This window comes from Micrasema longulum, unplaced genomic scaffold, assembly GCF_059751315.1.
Source record: "Micrasema longulum isolate JH-2025_06_02 unplaced genomic scaffold, ASM5975131v1 h1tg000604l, whole genome shotgun sequence".
NCBI lineage: Eukaryota > Metazoa > Arthropoda > Insecta > Trichoptera > Brachycentridae > Micrasema > Micrasema longulum.
The window spans coordinates 69869-86768 of record NW_028277800.1 but is presented as its reverse complement, the minus strand read 5'-3'; the positions used below and the strand labels follow the sequence as shown (position 1 = coordinate 86768).

The window sequence follows — 16900 nt, the reverse complement described above, 5'->3', positions numbered from 1 at the left end:
ACTGTAAACATTGTGTTAACCATTTCCGGTTTAATTTCATTATTTTATTTTTTTTTAAAAGAAATATTTGCGTTCTTATGATTTACTAAAATATTTCATTTTGAGGACCATTTTCAACGAGTTGTAAATAACACTCTATTAGAAAATGGGAATCGAGTTGGGGTAGAGTGGGATTCGAACCACAGACCTTTGGTCCGTGAGTCCGAGACACTAGCCACAGGACCACAGCCCGATCAAAATTGATTTTTTGATTTTTGATTTTTATATTGGGAATTGGGACACGCGTAGTCTTTATTTAGAATATAACACTAAAACTTATTAATTTGGATCATCCGATCGATCAAATTGGGAATATTTCAAAAATCAGTGGCAAAAAACGTAAATATTTTTTTTTAGTATTATAAGTAATTTTTGTTTTTCTTTTAATAGTCCACATCACGTTGGCACTTTTTTGCCCACATCCGCTCTAAATAATGACTTAGTGCCACGCTACAGCGGAACTACTCAATTTAAGCCAGGATATAAGTGTTCTTCCTGTATGATGCACTCTAGCGCATTTTTCCTCAACTCCTTGCAATGAAAGTTATTAATTATATTTCAAAAAATAATTTATAAAAGTTTGCGTGTGCAACAAAGCCGGAATACTGGCCGGAGTGATTTTGAGTGATCTCGTAGTGTAGTGGTCAACGCGTTTGCCTACTATACAAGAGGTCTCGGGTTCGATTCCCGGCAAGGTTGACATGAAATATTTATTAAAAAAGGTGTTTTTACACTATAATATTTCATTGTCCCTGGACTGGCACTTGAAGCGTAAGACTGACCACCTTACTTTCGTGTAACAGATGATAGAGATACGCAGCATTGGATTTAATAATTCAGTGCCCTATGCACCATTGGCTGTAGATAAGGATTTGTAAGGACGCATCTAACATTTTTTTCGAAAACGAGTTAAATACATAAGTATTTGGAATCAGGAAAAAAATACGCATTTACTGGTTCATGAATTATCTTCCTAAAATATTCACAACCCTATTATTTCACTAATAAATGAGACTTAACTGCAAAAAGTCTCGAAGATTACTAAATATAAAAGGCTGTTCAGACTTATATAATTATAAAAGACTGAATAATATACTTATTTTTTTCTTCTGTCCCGTTTTTAAAAACATCTGAAATGAATGTACCTACTCGTATTCAAATAAATTTAAGATCTGCTGGTAAAATTGATAATAAGCAAACATATTAGGCTATTGTTTGCTTATTCTCACTAGGCATAGTAAATACCCGTTCTGAGGTAGACAGCATTTTCTTTTTTTTTTTAAATACAAAATAAAGCATATTTTTTATTACTATGATATATATTATGAGATGTCTAAAGATAATTAATACAAAATTGAATAATGTATAAAAACATGATGATCTAACAAAAATTGTGGAACTGAAAAAAATCTAAACTGTCAAAGTATATGAAACTGAAAAAAATATATAAAAATGAAAAAATAAATTAATGAATAAATAATATTAACTAAGGCAAATTAAGCGAAACCGAATCGTGCGCGTTTTTGCTGACATTGTTATTTAATCTGAAAACATCTTTATAATAAATTATAATGTTTTTTTTTTTACCGGTTTGCCTTTTTTACGCACGCAGCATCATTTTTTTTTTTAAAACGTTTATTGTTAATTTCAAATCACAATGTTTATTTCTGAAAAACAGTTAAAAAGTGCATAATCACGCACATTAAAGAACGGGGACCCTGACAGTATTCAGTTCGATTTTTGTATTATTGAATGTTAAAAGCATTAAGAATTATTTAAAATTTCACACATAAAATGAATGAACCATTATGACAAGCACAAAGCACAACACACAACACACATCACACAATATATTAAATTAAGATAAGAAGACAATGCTTTATTTAGTATGCTACATTACAATAGGAACTGCTACTCAAAAGTGTGCAATTCGTCTTAATTTTTATATCACTCATTTGCTGGCAAATTACTTATTGCAAGACGCTAATGGTTATGTATGGGAAACTTATAAATATGTGAGAAAATTAGAAAATATACGAGAATGGCATGGTGGCCCAAAATACAGAAATGATAAAGTTAAAATAATAAAATACTTAATTAACCAAGAACAATTTTTACTGTACATGCAGTAAAACGCCAATTATCCGGATTAATGAGTGCCAGATTTTATTTCTTTTAAATAATACGGCGAATTGGAATCACATTAAAAACGTACTTTAACATGTCACGAAAAGTTAATTGCGCAATTAAATTTAAATTAAAAACATATCCTCAATTTATTATTTCCTGATAACGATTTGGATTTTTAGAAAAATCCGGGTGACTGAAGTTCGGATAAACGAAGTTCTAATGCATTATAATTCTTAAATCATAAACAGCAACTGGAAGACATCATTATACTTTATTTCATGTTCCCTTTTCACACCAAATGGTGCATAGGGCCTTGCATTTGTACACCAACCGCAGCTTACCTTGATGATTTTTGTCTCATGCAAGTAAGATGATAAGCCTTACGCTTCAGGGGCTAGATTTGGTTTGATAATACAGTGTCCTTTGCACCACTGGGTGCGGAAAGGGACATGACAATGATGCTCCATATGGGTAGGTGCTAATAAATTATAAAGTTCTAGCTTGGGTACCAATTATTATTATTCTTGATGTACCTACAACGTAAAAAAAACATGAATTGTAAAAGAACAAATAAATAATCATTATTTATAATTTATTAGCTATTTGGAAATATAAATATAATGCAATCTCTTAATCTGTCTGCATTGGAGAGACGTAGAACTGAGATGGACCTTATATGCATTTTCAAAATACTTAATGCTTGAAGTGATGTCCCATCTCTGTTGCAATCAATTTCTTTTCATGTTCCCATGTTTCCAACCGTGTCACCAGAAGTCAAAATCTGCTATTTATAAAATCATCTAAGAGCAACTTTGGTTTTTATGCCCCAATGTCCCCAATGTGTGAATGCGTAGATTAGTCAATTCATCACACGACATGGAATTCTTTGGGATAGATCTTCCGGCTTTTCGTAGATCTCTTCGCGACTAAACAGTGTGGGATGAAGTTGGATTGGCATGGTTTAGCTCGAAGTCTTAGGTCTATCGTTTTTATGAATATATTGTATACAATTATTGTTTTGCCCTTGTTTGTCTTTCCTAAATAGTTTTATGTTTTTTTTGTTCAGTTTCTTGCATTTATGTTTCTTCTTGTAACTGTTGTAATTGGCTTAGGCCGTATACGTAATAAATAATTTTTTAAAAATCATAACTATTGCTCTGTTCAACACCTTTTTAATTATCGACTTTAGGGACAAACGCAATAATGCAAATTCTCTTTTGTACTAATAAATTATTTCTACAGCCATTCAGGTCCCGGAAGCGGGAACTGTATTTTGGATAATTATCCGTTAATTGAAACTTGGCTATGATTTGATTAGCACTACAATAGAACCAAACAATCAACTGCGGGGTAATAATGCAGTCCAAAATACCATTCACTACAAAGGAGGATTTTGATTTGGAAAAACTATCGTGTGGAATAGATTCAAGCGGAACAAGGCAAATCTATGTGTAAAATCGCCATTTTGGCTTTTGAAAACATTGTGCATATACCTATGTAGGTACCAGTGGCGTGCGGTACATATGTATGTAAAAGATAACTACTACCAATACAATAATTCAAATTTTATGCCATAACTTCAGCACAAAAGAGTCATATTTCACAGTTGAATATTATAATACTACCGTGTTAACCGATTCAAGTGCTAAATTAGTTATAAAACAGTCATAATATATTAAAAATAAACATGGGTCGGTTTGTTAGAACTGCTTCCACAGAGCTTCTAAAGATTTCAATTTGCGCATGTACAGACTTCTGAATTTAGTACTAAGCACCCGCCTCAATTCGTTCAATCATATTCAGTTCCTTATTCTAGAATTAGACGGAGTGCAGTGAATTTTACTTCAGTTCGAGTAAAATTCACTGCGTATGCTTGTCACAGAAACGATTTATTAATGAATGAACATCGAACATGAATAAAGAATAAATGAATAAAGAACCCATCTCAGATCGCTACCTGATCAGTGCTTTTCCGAAGAAGTCCGGGCTTCATGAGATACGTCAACATCCGAGGCGACATTAGGCTTTACCTACCGATATAAATATTGGCAAGTTGGTTTTGCATCGAGGTAAATAAAACCATTCAAACTTGCATAAAGATTGATAGGCATCCCTAACAAGAGTAGTAGGCACAAGCAGCGTTGTCAACTCTGCCGATTTCGATGGTAATTCTACCGATTTTTAAACATCTTGAACAATTGTAAATTTTTATGACATAAAACGAAAAATTGTGAAACAGTTTTTGAGCGGCGTGGCTCGTTGCAAGTTACAATTTAATTATTTTTTGCGAAACTGTTCTAGCTGATAATATAAATTTCGCGATTTATTTTTCTTAATCTATCGATTTTAGCTTGATGGAGGTTGACAACGCTGGGCACTAGAGTCGAAAATGTGGAAAAGGGTATTACAATAATCACATAAACCAGCCAATGACATGACATAAGCCACCTAAATCTAAATCCCCAAACTTCTTTATTTCCCTCTAAAAAGCTTATGAATTTCTGTTGAAATATCTGTCAATTAAGTACATATTTCTCACGACTAGTATCTGGCGTCCATCAATCAGTCTGTGACATCATTTCTGAAGAGGAATGGGAAGAATAAGAACCCAATGATTGTACAATTACTATCCACTGGCGCTGTCTACTGTGGCAATACTGTCGACTGTCGACTAGCCATTAGCAATGCGAAATATCAACGGGTCAAAGCAATTATTGAATACCCTAGGAAAGTGTTGGTCAAAATCTCATATTTTTATAGCAATGATTAAAATGGTGTCATCACCATTGCCTTATTCGCATAAGGCATGGGTCGGCAGTTTGTCAAGTGAGAAGAAACAGCGAGCCGCATATATGTAATATATATATCGAGGCTTTACTGACAGAATGCATTAAGTAATTAAAACACGTTACGGGATAATCACATTTAAAGCTTTTTATTCTGTCGAAGCATCATTTCTCCCATAATTTTCTTTTATTCAATTTTGTTTTTAATTCATTCAATTTGATTTCAAATATTTTTTAATGTAGGTGCAAGATGTCGATTTCAAATTTTATGATATGCCTTGAATAAAGATTGCTCTTTTAAAGCTTAAATAAAAAAATTGTGGGAGAAATAATGCGCGATTATTCCGCAACTTGTTTTAATGACTTAATGCTTTCAGTGAAGCCTCGATATATAAATGGATTTTTAGGGAAGAAAAAGTTTGAGATTTGTTATTAAAAAAATAATTAGAACGGCGCGGTGCGGCGTCCGCGCATCGCTTTAATAGCTTTATTATATATGGCAAATAGCTAGTTATTTTTAATTGAATACATGATTCTAAATATCCATTCTTTGTTCTGCTTCTAGGTTTATTTTTCGTTTTGTTTGCATATATAGAGCCAAATATTGTGAGAATACTAAAACCTAGGCGTATGTTTCTGCAAACTATTCCATGCATCAAATATTGTTGTTTATATTTTAGGCAGTTGTTTTATAGCTGTCCACTTATGCTCAGAAACTAATTGGATTTCTATCTTTATAGTTCTTCCAAGCGGCTGGTCAGACCTGTACATTTGTTGTTCCACACTTCCTTGCTTTTTAAACCCGAAGCGAAATGTTGGGATTTGTTCTCCGAACAGCCAAGGTGTTAACAGGCTTCTTTAAAACTCATTGGTGCGACGCAGACTTGGGCGCCGCACGAGTTGAAGTGCTCTGTTCGGCCGGAGATGATCCAGGCATCCTCACTTAAGAGAGTACGGATACTATTATCAGACTTCATACTGGGAATGCTTGGCTACGCATTTTTTCCGATTGATACGTGGTACAACGATCAACTTAGGTGCAATGAATATTTTTCTGTATGTTCCCAATGACTACCTTATACATCGGCGGTTTAAGCTGTTTTATCTTCGTGCTTGCAGAACCAGCCTGCTAATGGTAATGCCAGTAGAAAGAGCAATGTCTTTACTCAACCAAATCTCTTTGGGTATCGACATATTTCATGCTACTGAAAGAAAATTCAGAGAGGACCGCTTCATTTTACTCACTCTAATTGCTGGGTATTATTATTTTACCATTATTTATAATTAGATTGTATTGTTATTTTATTTCGTGTTATGTATTCGTGCCTTGAATACATACATATTTAATAAATAAATAAAAATTGAATCCTTCTGTCTGGAATAATTCAAGAGTTCCCCAGGGGTGGTATTCCAAACGCTCTCGCGGCCGTATAATCTCGTGTATTTACATACAAAATACACGAGATAATACGGCCGCGAGAGCATTTGGAATACCACCCCAGGGCTGGTATTCTGAACGGAATAGTGCAAGGAGATCGCTCTGTTAGCGTGTATTTAGTACGTAAATACGCGTTAAAACTGCGTTTTCTACGCGCGTTTTTGCGTTCAGAATACCACCCCAGGACTAGTATTCCAAACATTCTCGCGGCTGTATTATATATTATATATTCACATACAAAATACACGAGAAAAACTGTTTTCTCGTGCCACGAGAGTGGTTTATAATAGCACCCCTGGACTAGGGTTACCATATGACAGGTGTTCGCTGTATTTGCCAGGCATTTTAAGGTTTAGAAATCCGAGCAGTCGACATTGCTCTGAGACAGGTGATTTTAAATTTCGCGCGTTTCTCTGAACGATCGCGCGCTGCAGTTATCCAAGGATCCAAGCTTCTCAAGGCCGCGGCATTTGGGTGGAAGATAACTATTCATTTAACCGATTTATTTTTCAGAATCTACCACTTTTTAAAAATTTCTGAAAAATCGGGCGTATTAGGCAATCAGCACATGGATTTTTTAATACAAAAAAGACCAATTATGTTTTCAATGGCTGAAACAAACCCAAAACTCATCTTCAAATAGTAACAAGTATTGATAGTAAGTAATACGTATTTTCTGAAATCTGTTTTTGTATGTATTTTTAATCAAACATCCTTGATCCACAAGGATTTAACCTTGCGACATGCGACACTTGATATTGTTACTTTATTCGCGTTTTTTGTTTATACTTCGAGTACTTCTTGATTTCGGAATCACGTAGCGCATACTTATCTCGAAGATGATATTAAAAACCTGTTGGCAAAGCAAATTAACTTTTAATTAAAAAGTATTTGTAAGAGAAGTTCAAGTATCCAGTCGAGTTGTCAGGATGCGTAAAAAGTATTATTGAAAGACTATTAATGTATTATTCGACTGTACCTATTTATTCTTTGCAATCGATTAATTTTTAATATTTCAGTTATTTCAGTTGCACGTTATTATAATATGTTCGCGAATTTATTAGCATAATATGGATAGTTATGTATTATAAAATTATTTAAAAAAAATATATTTGTATGCTTATTACAACGTTACTATTAGATAAGAACTAAGTAAAGTCTACAATATTACCGTTAAAAATATATGAATTCAATCATGAGAGCATATTCATTGATAAAATACGATAAAATATAATATGCACAACATTAAAAAAATATTCTTCCATCTTCCATAAAAATCGTAGCAAATAAATAAAATCACATTAATGTGTGACCGATTCACAGAATTTCTTCGAATATTAACATTTAAAATGCATTTTCTTACCTTAATGTTTTATATTTTAATGCTAAATATTCGTATCACTCCTCAATAACAACTATTGGAGCTTTTTAACACTGGGTTGTTTATTAAAACACTCGAGTTATTATAAATTATTGCAGTTCATCTAAATTGTAGGAAACTATCAACACTGACTTCATTCATTTACTTTATTTAAAACTAATGGAAACTGAAAACCGAAGAACAACCAGCCCACACTAAATATAATTAAATCTGAGATCTACGAGATATAAAATACGACTTTTGACAAATTCATACAAATTCATCTGTTTAACCATAGACATTAAAATAAACAATGACAAATGACAAGTAGCGAGATCATAAAAGTTACCAAATTAGAAAAGATTTTTTCCTTATAAGTATCCAAAATATTAATTTCACTAGATTCAATTCAACACTTATTAATTAATATGCCAAAGTAACTGATGTATAAATAATGTGAAGCTTTTCGTCTTATTGGGACATTTTTAAATATAAAAGAACGAAAAAGTTTTAAAAAGCTTTTTTTTAGTGTGATAATGTACTAATACGACGAAATGCATCCCATTATAAACTTTTGTGTATTAATATTGAAATGTAGATTTTAATCCAGTGAAGTTCTTATTTAAATACCTAACCAATAATCAAAATACAATTTGACCAAATAGCTGATTCGCAATAAATAAGGGTTTTTTTTACAGAAAATGATAAATAATTATTTATCCAATATATAAATGAGTCAGGTAAAAAAAAATAATCTTAATTTGGCAGCCCTCGTGGTGTAATGACTAAAACGCTCATGCACGGATGGTTTGGGTTAGATTTTTGGTTAGATAACAAAAATTACATGTGATTTTACTCAAACCTGTATATTTTATGCTATGATTTATCATTGTGATTGGGCCTCTAGGCCTATTATGGTGCAAAAAAAGATGAAACTTTATAAAGACAATAATAACTGTCCGTCATTTCTCCGAAAGTTTTTCTGACCTTTCTCTTGATGATCAAACGAATGAAATAATAAGGTCGTGGCGTTTTACTACTTTATTTTAGCCAATAAAAAACAAAGTAGGTAAATAAAAACTTAAAAAAGATCCGTATAATATCACCCGTTAATGCTTATGTGTTATTAAAATGTTTTTTATTGTAATGTTAGGTACCTGAACAGTTCTAGAAATAAATAAAAGGATTCACGTGCAATCGACATATTAATTAATAAATTTATTTTTATTTAAAACTTTAAGTACAAAGAATAAGTACTTTGGTGGACTTATTGCTAAAAACAATATCTTCCAGTGCGTGCAATTTACATATGGTTCTGTAGTAACAATTATTTTTAAATCGATTATTCAGTCACTTCAGCACTTTTTTTTGGAATGCCAATAGTTCAGCTTTTCTTTAAAGATGGAATACAAAGTTTGCGTTGGTTTAGATACATTTTTAAGAAGGAATTATTAAAAGTGTTGTTTTGAAGAATACGATTTTTCAAATCAGCACCCAGTTTTGGTAAAAAAAATATTACGAAAATGTGCTACTCAAATATGGGTTCGTTTATATTTATGAGTATCCGCGAGAAATTGGTTGAAATAGAAAAACAAAACGTTTTAAAACGTGCGTCAGAAAAAAGCATGTTTTTATGATTTTATATATGTTTAAATAATGATTCAGCTTTTTATTGAATGATTTTGTTATTATTCTCAAAAAAATTCAAACCCGATTTTGAGTAGTATTCAATGTATTGAAGTATAAATGGCATTTGAAGTTGCAATAAGTCGAATGTTTTGATCAAAATTTAAAAAAAAAAATTCAAGTTAGTAGGCTTCGTGGTGTTATGGTCAGTGCATTTTCTTACCATCCAAGAGGTCTCGGATTCGATTCCCATCATGATTGATATGAAATATCATTTGAAAAGGTGTTTTTATGCTATAATATTTCATAGTTCCTAGAACGGTACCCGAAGAGCAAGACTGATCACCTTACCTTCATGCAAATAGAAAGGATCAAGATACTCTGCGATTGGTGTACCGATGCAGTGCCCTGTGCACCATTAGGTGCGGAAAGAGAATGATGATGATTTTAAAAACTCGAAACATGTGTACTAAAATTCGTGACTGTGAATTAATGGTTACATACCATATACCAGCTTTAAAAAGCACCCCTGAGAATTAAATAACGAAACACAGAATGCACCTGCAAAAGTTATTTATATCGCCTACACCTAAAATAGTTGTGGACATTTATTATGACCGGTACTATTTTTTTAATTTACAATTTTGTTTTGTTATTATTTTTACACACAACAGTATAGAAATAGCAAGGATAACAAAATTATCTATCCAAATAAGTAAAAGCAAAATAAAAACCCACGCATGTTTAGAACTTTATAACGAAGTGATTTTAATAAAAACAGTGCTATGTAAATTACCTACATAGGTATTTTTGTAATCTGAACAACTTTTAATTTTGTGAAGAAATAAAATGGCCGCAAATGACGAGTTTTTTGAAATGATAGCAGCACTTTTGCGTTTATGCATTGTGTTGTCTATGTCACTTCTTTGACATTTGATTTTTGATTCAGCTTTGATTTTGATGTCACATGTGTACATTATTTTGACATTTTGTCCGCGTGTTATTTTGAAATCAACGATTTGAATTAGCGTATGGCATGATAGTTTTTAATCATTAAAATGAAAGTTAAAGTTATTAGTAGGAATCCGGATGAATATATTCGTCAAACTAAGCGAGATATCCACAGAGGTACGTAATATTTTTATTATTGTTATTACATTTATGCGTATTTCTAAGAAAAAAACAAAAGAATTTTTATTGTTCAATCATTACTATCAAATGTATTAAAAGGGGTGTTTAGATAGAATCAGTCAAATACGTATTTATTAGATGCATTATGATTTTCAGTATGATCGCTCTAAAAGCGAGGTTATAATGTTGATTTGATTAACATGGTTAATTTTTTTAGTACCAAGGAATTACGATCCTGGCTTGCATCCATTTGAAGCGCCCAGGGAGTATGTCCGAGCATTAAACGCTGTAAAGTTGGAGAGGGTTTTCGCCAAGCCCTTCATCGGTTGTTTGGACGGCCATTCCGACGGAGTTTCGTGTATCGGCAAACACCCCTCTCGCCTGTCTCTAACGGCGAGTGGCGCCTTCGACGGAGAAGTGCGTCTCTGGAATTTACCCACCCAAAAATGCACCCGGAGTTTTGTAGCTCACGAAGGGTACGTGAGACAGATATGTTTCTTACCTGACGGCGAGAGGTTTATTACAATCGGTGATGATAAGACCATCAAGACATGGTCTGTGGAAGGGCCGGCTGATGGGGAGGCAGAAGAGCCGGTGGATACGATCCTCAGCAGGACGATGGTGACGGGGCTGTCTCACCACCGGACGGAGCCGCAGTTTGCTACCTGCGGAGAGTTGTGTCAGCTCTGGGAGGAGACTCGGAGTGAACCCATCAGAACCTTCCAGTGGGGCGTAGACAGCTTGCATCACGTCACTTTTAACCAAGTTTGTTTAATTTTTTTCTGTTTGTCAATCTTAACTAAACAATTTAAAGTGTGTGAGAAAATAGAAAGATACAAAATTTAGACAACAATTGAATTAAAATAAATTTATTAATTACATAGTATATTATATACACTGGAACTTCTTTTTATGTTTTTTTTTACACATTTTTGAAATAACACAGTGCAAAAATGAAATCAAGAAAATTTTTTAACATTAATTTAAAAGTGCGTAATAGTAATATAATTTTACTATTCGTTTTTGGAGTCCCGTCGCTCTTTTAGTTACTTGGTGTATAATATATGAGGATCTTAGTGTCAAAGTAGGACACTATTTTCCTACTATCCGTTTTCAAAATTTTTGGTAGAGATGATTTTCTGTTTTGGATATACAAGAAACTAATATTAAATATATTTTTATGCCTTCGTAAAATAAAATAAAGTAGAAATTCGTTATGTGCACTTCCGATATCTCAGATAAGTATTATTCAAATGAAAGAACACAAATCTTTGTTCGTCTTTAAAATCAAAACGTGTAGTTGTCCATTTTTGAAATCCATGGAACTGCAAGTGTCCGTTTTTGAAATGATGTTTACTATGGTCAAGATTCATAAAAAAATGATAATGGGGGTTTATGTTCAGTGTATATAAATATCGTCGGCCTCGTGGTGTAATAGTCCGCGCGTTTGCCTGCCATGCAGAGGTCTCTGGTACGATTCCTTACATGGTTGATATTAAATATGTATTTAGAAAGGTGTTATCATGCTAGAATATTTCATAGTTTCTGGACTGGTACCTGAAGTGTAAGATTGATCATCTTACCTTCAAGTTACAAAAAAATGATCAAGATATGCTGCGATTGGTGTACCAATGCAGTGCCCTATGCATCATTAGGTGCGGAAGGGGAATGATGTATAGAAATATATTATTTTATATTTTTGCTAGTAACTAAATTCTAAAAATGACTGTTGGTTTGAAACTGTCAAAAGATGAAGAAATAACTGCCACCATGACTCTATAGGGCTTATAATGTATGGAATGTCCATTTTTTATATAAAGTTTTGGTGAGTAAATCTCAGATTTTTATATAAGGTATGTATTTGTTTTCGATACATATTTTTTAATTTTTTTTATGAATGACGTTTTTTCTATCATAACCAATCAAAAAGCCCATTTTAAAAAATGGCAATTGTCCAACTTTGATAAGGGTCCTCATATGATATCTTTGTTACAATTTTTTAAAGTATTTTGTTATACTATATTTTAAAATAAAATTAAGGTATACAATTGTTTTTTTATTCCCGTAATGATTTTTATACAAGGAAACCTATTTTTTTCATCACAATAGTGTGTGGATCGTACTCCCCCGTGATAAAAAAGGTACCGGTGTATTACATAAAAGAGTAACATATCCCCCAACTCTATGAAAAACCTTGTGGCGAGTTGGGCCACAGTACAATAAATACATTTTTTTAATTGGGAAAAAAAAAACATTATTATGAAGAAATAAGGATTCAGAAATTTAACCATTTAATTCATCCAAAAGTTTTACACATACCTGTGTGTGTATTATATGATTTGAAATAAATAAATTCATACAATGACTGCTGCAAGAGCAGTCTCCTGCAAAATTAGTAATTCTTATAAATGGAATAATATTGAGGGTAGTGTCAATACTTTCTTATTGATTTATTAGTGTTATATATAGTGTGTTCGCTCTTATTTGTTTTGTGGATAGATGGTTGAATTGGGTTTCAAAATTAACATGTATCTTATATGTTTTTAAGTTAACTCTACGTGATTTGTAAAAGTTAATTTATATATTAACAAAATAATCCCGACGTGGTCTCAAAAACCTATTTGTTCAAATAATATTTTATTAAATTGAATATTCTTATGCCACAAAGTAAACTTTTATAATAGTAAAACAATTAGTTTTAATTAAATAATTGATATTTGTTACAGGTAGAGAAGAATCTTTTGGCTTGCTGCGCCAGTGACCGAAGTATCATCCTTTACGACTGTAGAGAAGTGGGTCCAGTTAGGAAGGTCGTTATGGAAATGAGATCTAATGCCTTGTGCTGGAATCCGATGGAAGCCTTTATTTTTACTGTCGCTAATGAGGACTATAAGTTAGTATAAAAAAGAATATGATTTTAATTTTTTTATTCTCATGAACAATCAAGATATGAAAAAGTGCTTTATGAATTTTCTTCTTCTTCTTCAGCCTTGTTCTCTCCACTGCTGGATAAAGGCCTCTTCTAAACGTCTCCATTCCTTTCTATAACCCGCTTTCTGGGTGTCCACCTGCCATCATTTTGCCTTGCGAAGTGTCCTGCCCACTGCCATTTTAATTTTGCTGCACGATCCATGATATCCATGACTCCGGTTCGGCGCCTTATTTCTTCATTTCTTATTCCGTCTCTTAGACATACACTGAGGATCTGTCTTTCCATGGATCGTTGCGTGCATTTTAATTTCTGGCTACTTTTCCGTGTTATTGACATGGTTTCTAGTCCGTATGTTGTCACTGGCAATATGCACGATTCATAGACTAGTCTTTTTAAGCATAAAGGGCTTTCTTTTTTTCAAAAATATATTTTATTTTGCTGAAACTTAGCCCCATTCGTCTTGGTAATTCCGCTGTCTGGTTATCTTTGCCGAGTTTGACTTTGTGTCCTATATATATGTATTCATCAACCACTTTGATTTTATTATTGTTAATGAAAATGGCTCTCCCTGTTAGATCTAAATCTTTGTTTTATGAATATTCATTTCCAAACCAATCCTTTTTAAAGCCTCATGTAGTTCCATAATCATTTCGTCTAGTTCATCCATGTCTTAACTTATTATTATTATTATTATCATGGATAACTTATATAGCGCCATTTTCATAATAAAATACCTCAAGGGCGCTTTACATAGTGATTCTATTGTGAAATTAATTTAATTGAAGCTTTTAAATTTGTAATTTAATTAAAACAATTTATTTTGCTGTCACATGCTACGGATTTATTCAAATGATTTAGAGAACAGGTGGGTTTTAAGTTTTTTCCAAAACATCACTTCACTTTCACGGGCCTGCGACCGCAAATGCACTATGTCCCCTCGAATCAGAGGTTATTATTATTATCTTTGATCTTATTATAGAGCTTTGGCGATATTGTGTCCCCTTGTCTGACACCTTTCTCTATTTTGATTTTATCAGTTTTTGTTTCCTCATCAAACCTCATATCCATAGCATCGTTGATAATAAGGATTGCTGGTTCACAATACACATGAATATAGAAATAAATGATAGTTAATTAGTAGTCTATCGCCGGATCTAACGGGATTTACTTCCTAGGATCCTGTCACTTACCGAAAAAGGATGAGAATATACGTTTATAAATTAATATGAGCATATTATTCTTCCTTCCCTTGTAAGCGAGTGTCTGGTTCTTTGTGCCAACTGAACCTATGTTAGGTCCGGCTCTGTTGAATGCAACATTCATTTTCTATTGTGGGAACGAATGACTTAAATATTAATTCCAACTCACATATGACATTTTTCATACCTCGTATACTTGTATTTTATTAAATACTGTTTACAAATAAAATGTAGCTTTCGTTTTAGTTGACTACATATTATTCTAATATTATGTGTGCTTTCAGCTTGTATACTTTTGACTCGCGTAATCTTAAGAATCCGATAAACATTCACAAAGACCACGTATCAGCTGTGATAGATGTAGATTATTCTCCTACCGGTAAAGAGTTGGTGGCTGCCAGTTATGACAAGACGCTGAGGATATTTGAGGCACTCAAAGGCCACTCTAGGGACGTGTATCACACCAAGAGAATGCAGAGGCTAACCTGTGTCAAGTGGTCTCTGGATAATAAGTATATCCTCAGTGGCTCTGATGAGATGAACGTTAGGATTTGGAAGGCAAAGGCTGCAGAGAAGCTCGGGGCGGTAAGTTCATTTTCTCCCACTGAGTATATTTAAATCTCTAAAATGATCATTCTAATCCCAGCCTTAACAATATTCATTTAATGATGGTCTAATCAATCTCCGTTTTATTTTTGAAAAACTAAGTTACAATTGATTTATTTTTTTCTAAATATCAAAAATATTTTGTACTTTTAATTAAGGATATAATTTTCAGATTTTTCCAACATTTTGAATATTATTCATACATAGATTCTTCAAGATGGATCAATAATCTCAATGTTGCTTTAATATATTTCTTCTTTTAATAACCAGCTGTACATATACAATTAATTAATGATTGTATTTTTTAAAAATGGATAGACTCATAATTAAATGTAAAAAAAAGTTATTTTTGGTTTTGGTTTTATCATCAGCTAAAAATACTTTTATTTTTCACAAAGAAAACATTTGTTAATTAGAATACTTAGCACACATAATTGAAAAAATCAAAGAAGTATACTATGAAATATATAGATTTAATACTGACAAAAAAGACCAGGGCTGGTATTCTGAACGGAATTGCGCGCGAAGAGATCACTCTGTTAGCGTGTATTTAGCGTAAATAAAAATTAAACATGTGTTTTCTACGCGCGCTTTTGCGTTCAGAATACCACTCCCAAGTCTTTTGCTTCATCAGTAATTAACACCATGGTTATTTCTATTGTTAAACTTATGTTAATGCGGTGAAACAAAATATGTTTCTTGTGTTAGACTAATTATCAATGACCATGTGTTAAGCATCTTAACCGTTATGACATGGAGGGCGTCAATATAGATTTCAGCTCCTTAACTTTGCAAGAAATCATCCAGTAATTTCATTGAAATAATTTTCTTCACCAAAAATTATGACATGCCTTAGAAGTAATTCTATTCTGCTTGTATTTTTGGCAACAATAATGATTTCTATCCATACTTGACGTGTTACCTTAACAAGCTTTGTAAATTAATAACATTTTCTTATTCCAGTTGAAGCCCCGGGAAAAAGCAGCCATAAATTATTCTGAGGCGCTTAAGGAGAAATTTGCAAGCCATCCACAGATAAAGCGCATTGCTCGACATCGCCAAGTGCCCAAACACATTCACAATGCTCGTAACGAACACAGAATAATACGAGACAAGGCCAAGAGGAAGGAAGCAAACAGGAGGAAACACAGCAAAGCTGGAACAGTGCCCTATGTTCCTGATAAAATGAAGCATGTAGTTAAAGAACACGAGTGAATCAAGATCCCTCAGTTATTATATATTTGAATACCACAATGCCCAAATATAAGGCATTATTTTTCAACATGGACTGTTCAGTAATCAGCTGTCTGAATATTTTGTAGCCTTTGAAAAGAATCCTGGCTATGATCGTCATTTTTTGGTAACCCAAATAAATTAATTTAATGTTTACCAAATATGCTTATTCCTTCATAAAAGTAAAAAATGTACATGAAAACTCCCTTGATAAATGAAACTGTGTTGAAAATGTAGTTTTCCATAAATCAATGTTAAAGTTATATTTGTTACATTATTGTTCATTTGTTATAATGAAATTAAACTAGCATATTTGTGATATTCTGGAATATATGAAATAAATATTTGTACATATTCCTTTCTACTGCTAATTGATTAAATTAATATTATATTGGTTATACATACATAATTATTATGAAA

General features: G+C 32.6%; 2 protein-coding genes across 3 annotated transcripts in view; one reads left to right on the top strand and one right to left on the bottom strand.

Moving 5' to 3' along the window:
- Positions 1-8082, bottom strand: part of PH4alphaEFB (prolyl 4-hydroxylase subunit alpha-1) — a 53389-nt gene extending 45307 nt beyond the window's left edge. Inside the window, exon 1 of one of the 2 annotated variants that reach the window (XM_088228700.1) lies at positions 7757-8082. The gene's annotated coding sequence lies outside the window, so the exon portion shown is untranslated. The remainder of the gene's footprint in view (positions 1-7756) is intronic. The other variant, XM_088228701.1, reaches the window with a different exon arrangement.
- Positions 8083-10285: 2203 nt separating this feature from the next.
- LOC148280229 (DDB1- and CUL4-associated factor 13) lies at positions 10286-16889 on the top strand. Its single transcript, XM_088228694.1, has 5 exons — positions 10286-10507; positions 10728-11275; positions 13237-13403; positions 14926-15226; positions 16211-16889. Exons 1-5 carry the CDS (start codon positions 10438-10440, stop codon positions 16460-16462), a joined length of 1338 nt encoding a protein of 445 aa, XP_088084820.1. The 5' UTR covers positions 10286-10437; the 3' UTR covers positions 16463-16889.
- The last annotated feature ends 11 nt before the right edge of the window (positions 16890-16900 follow it).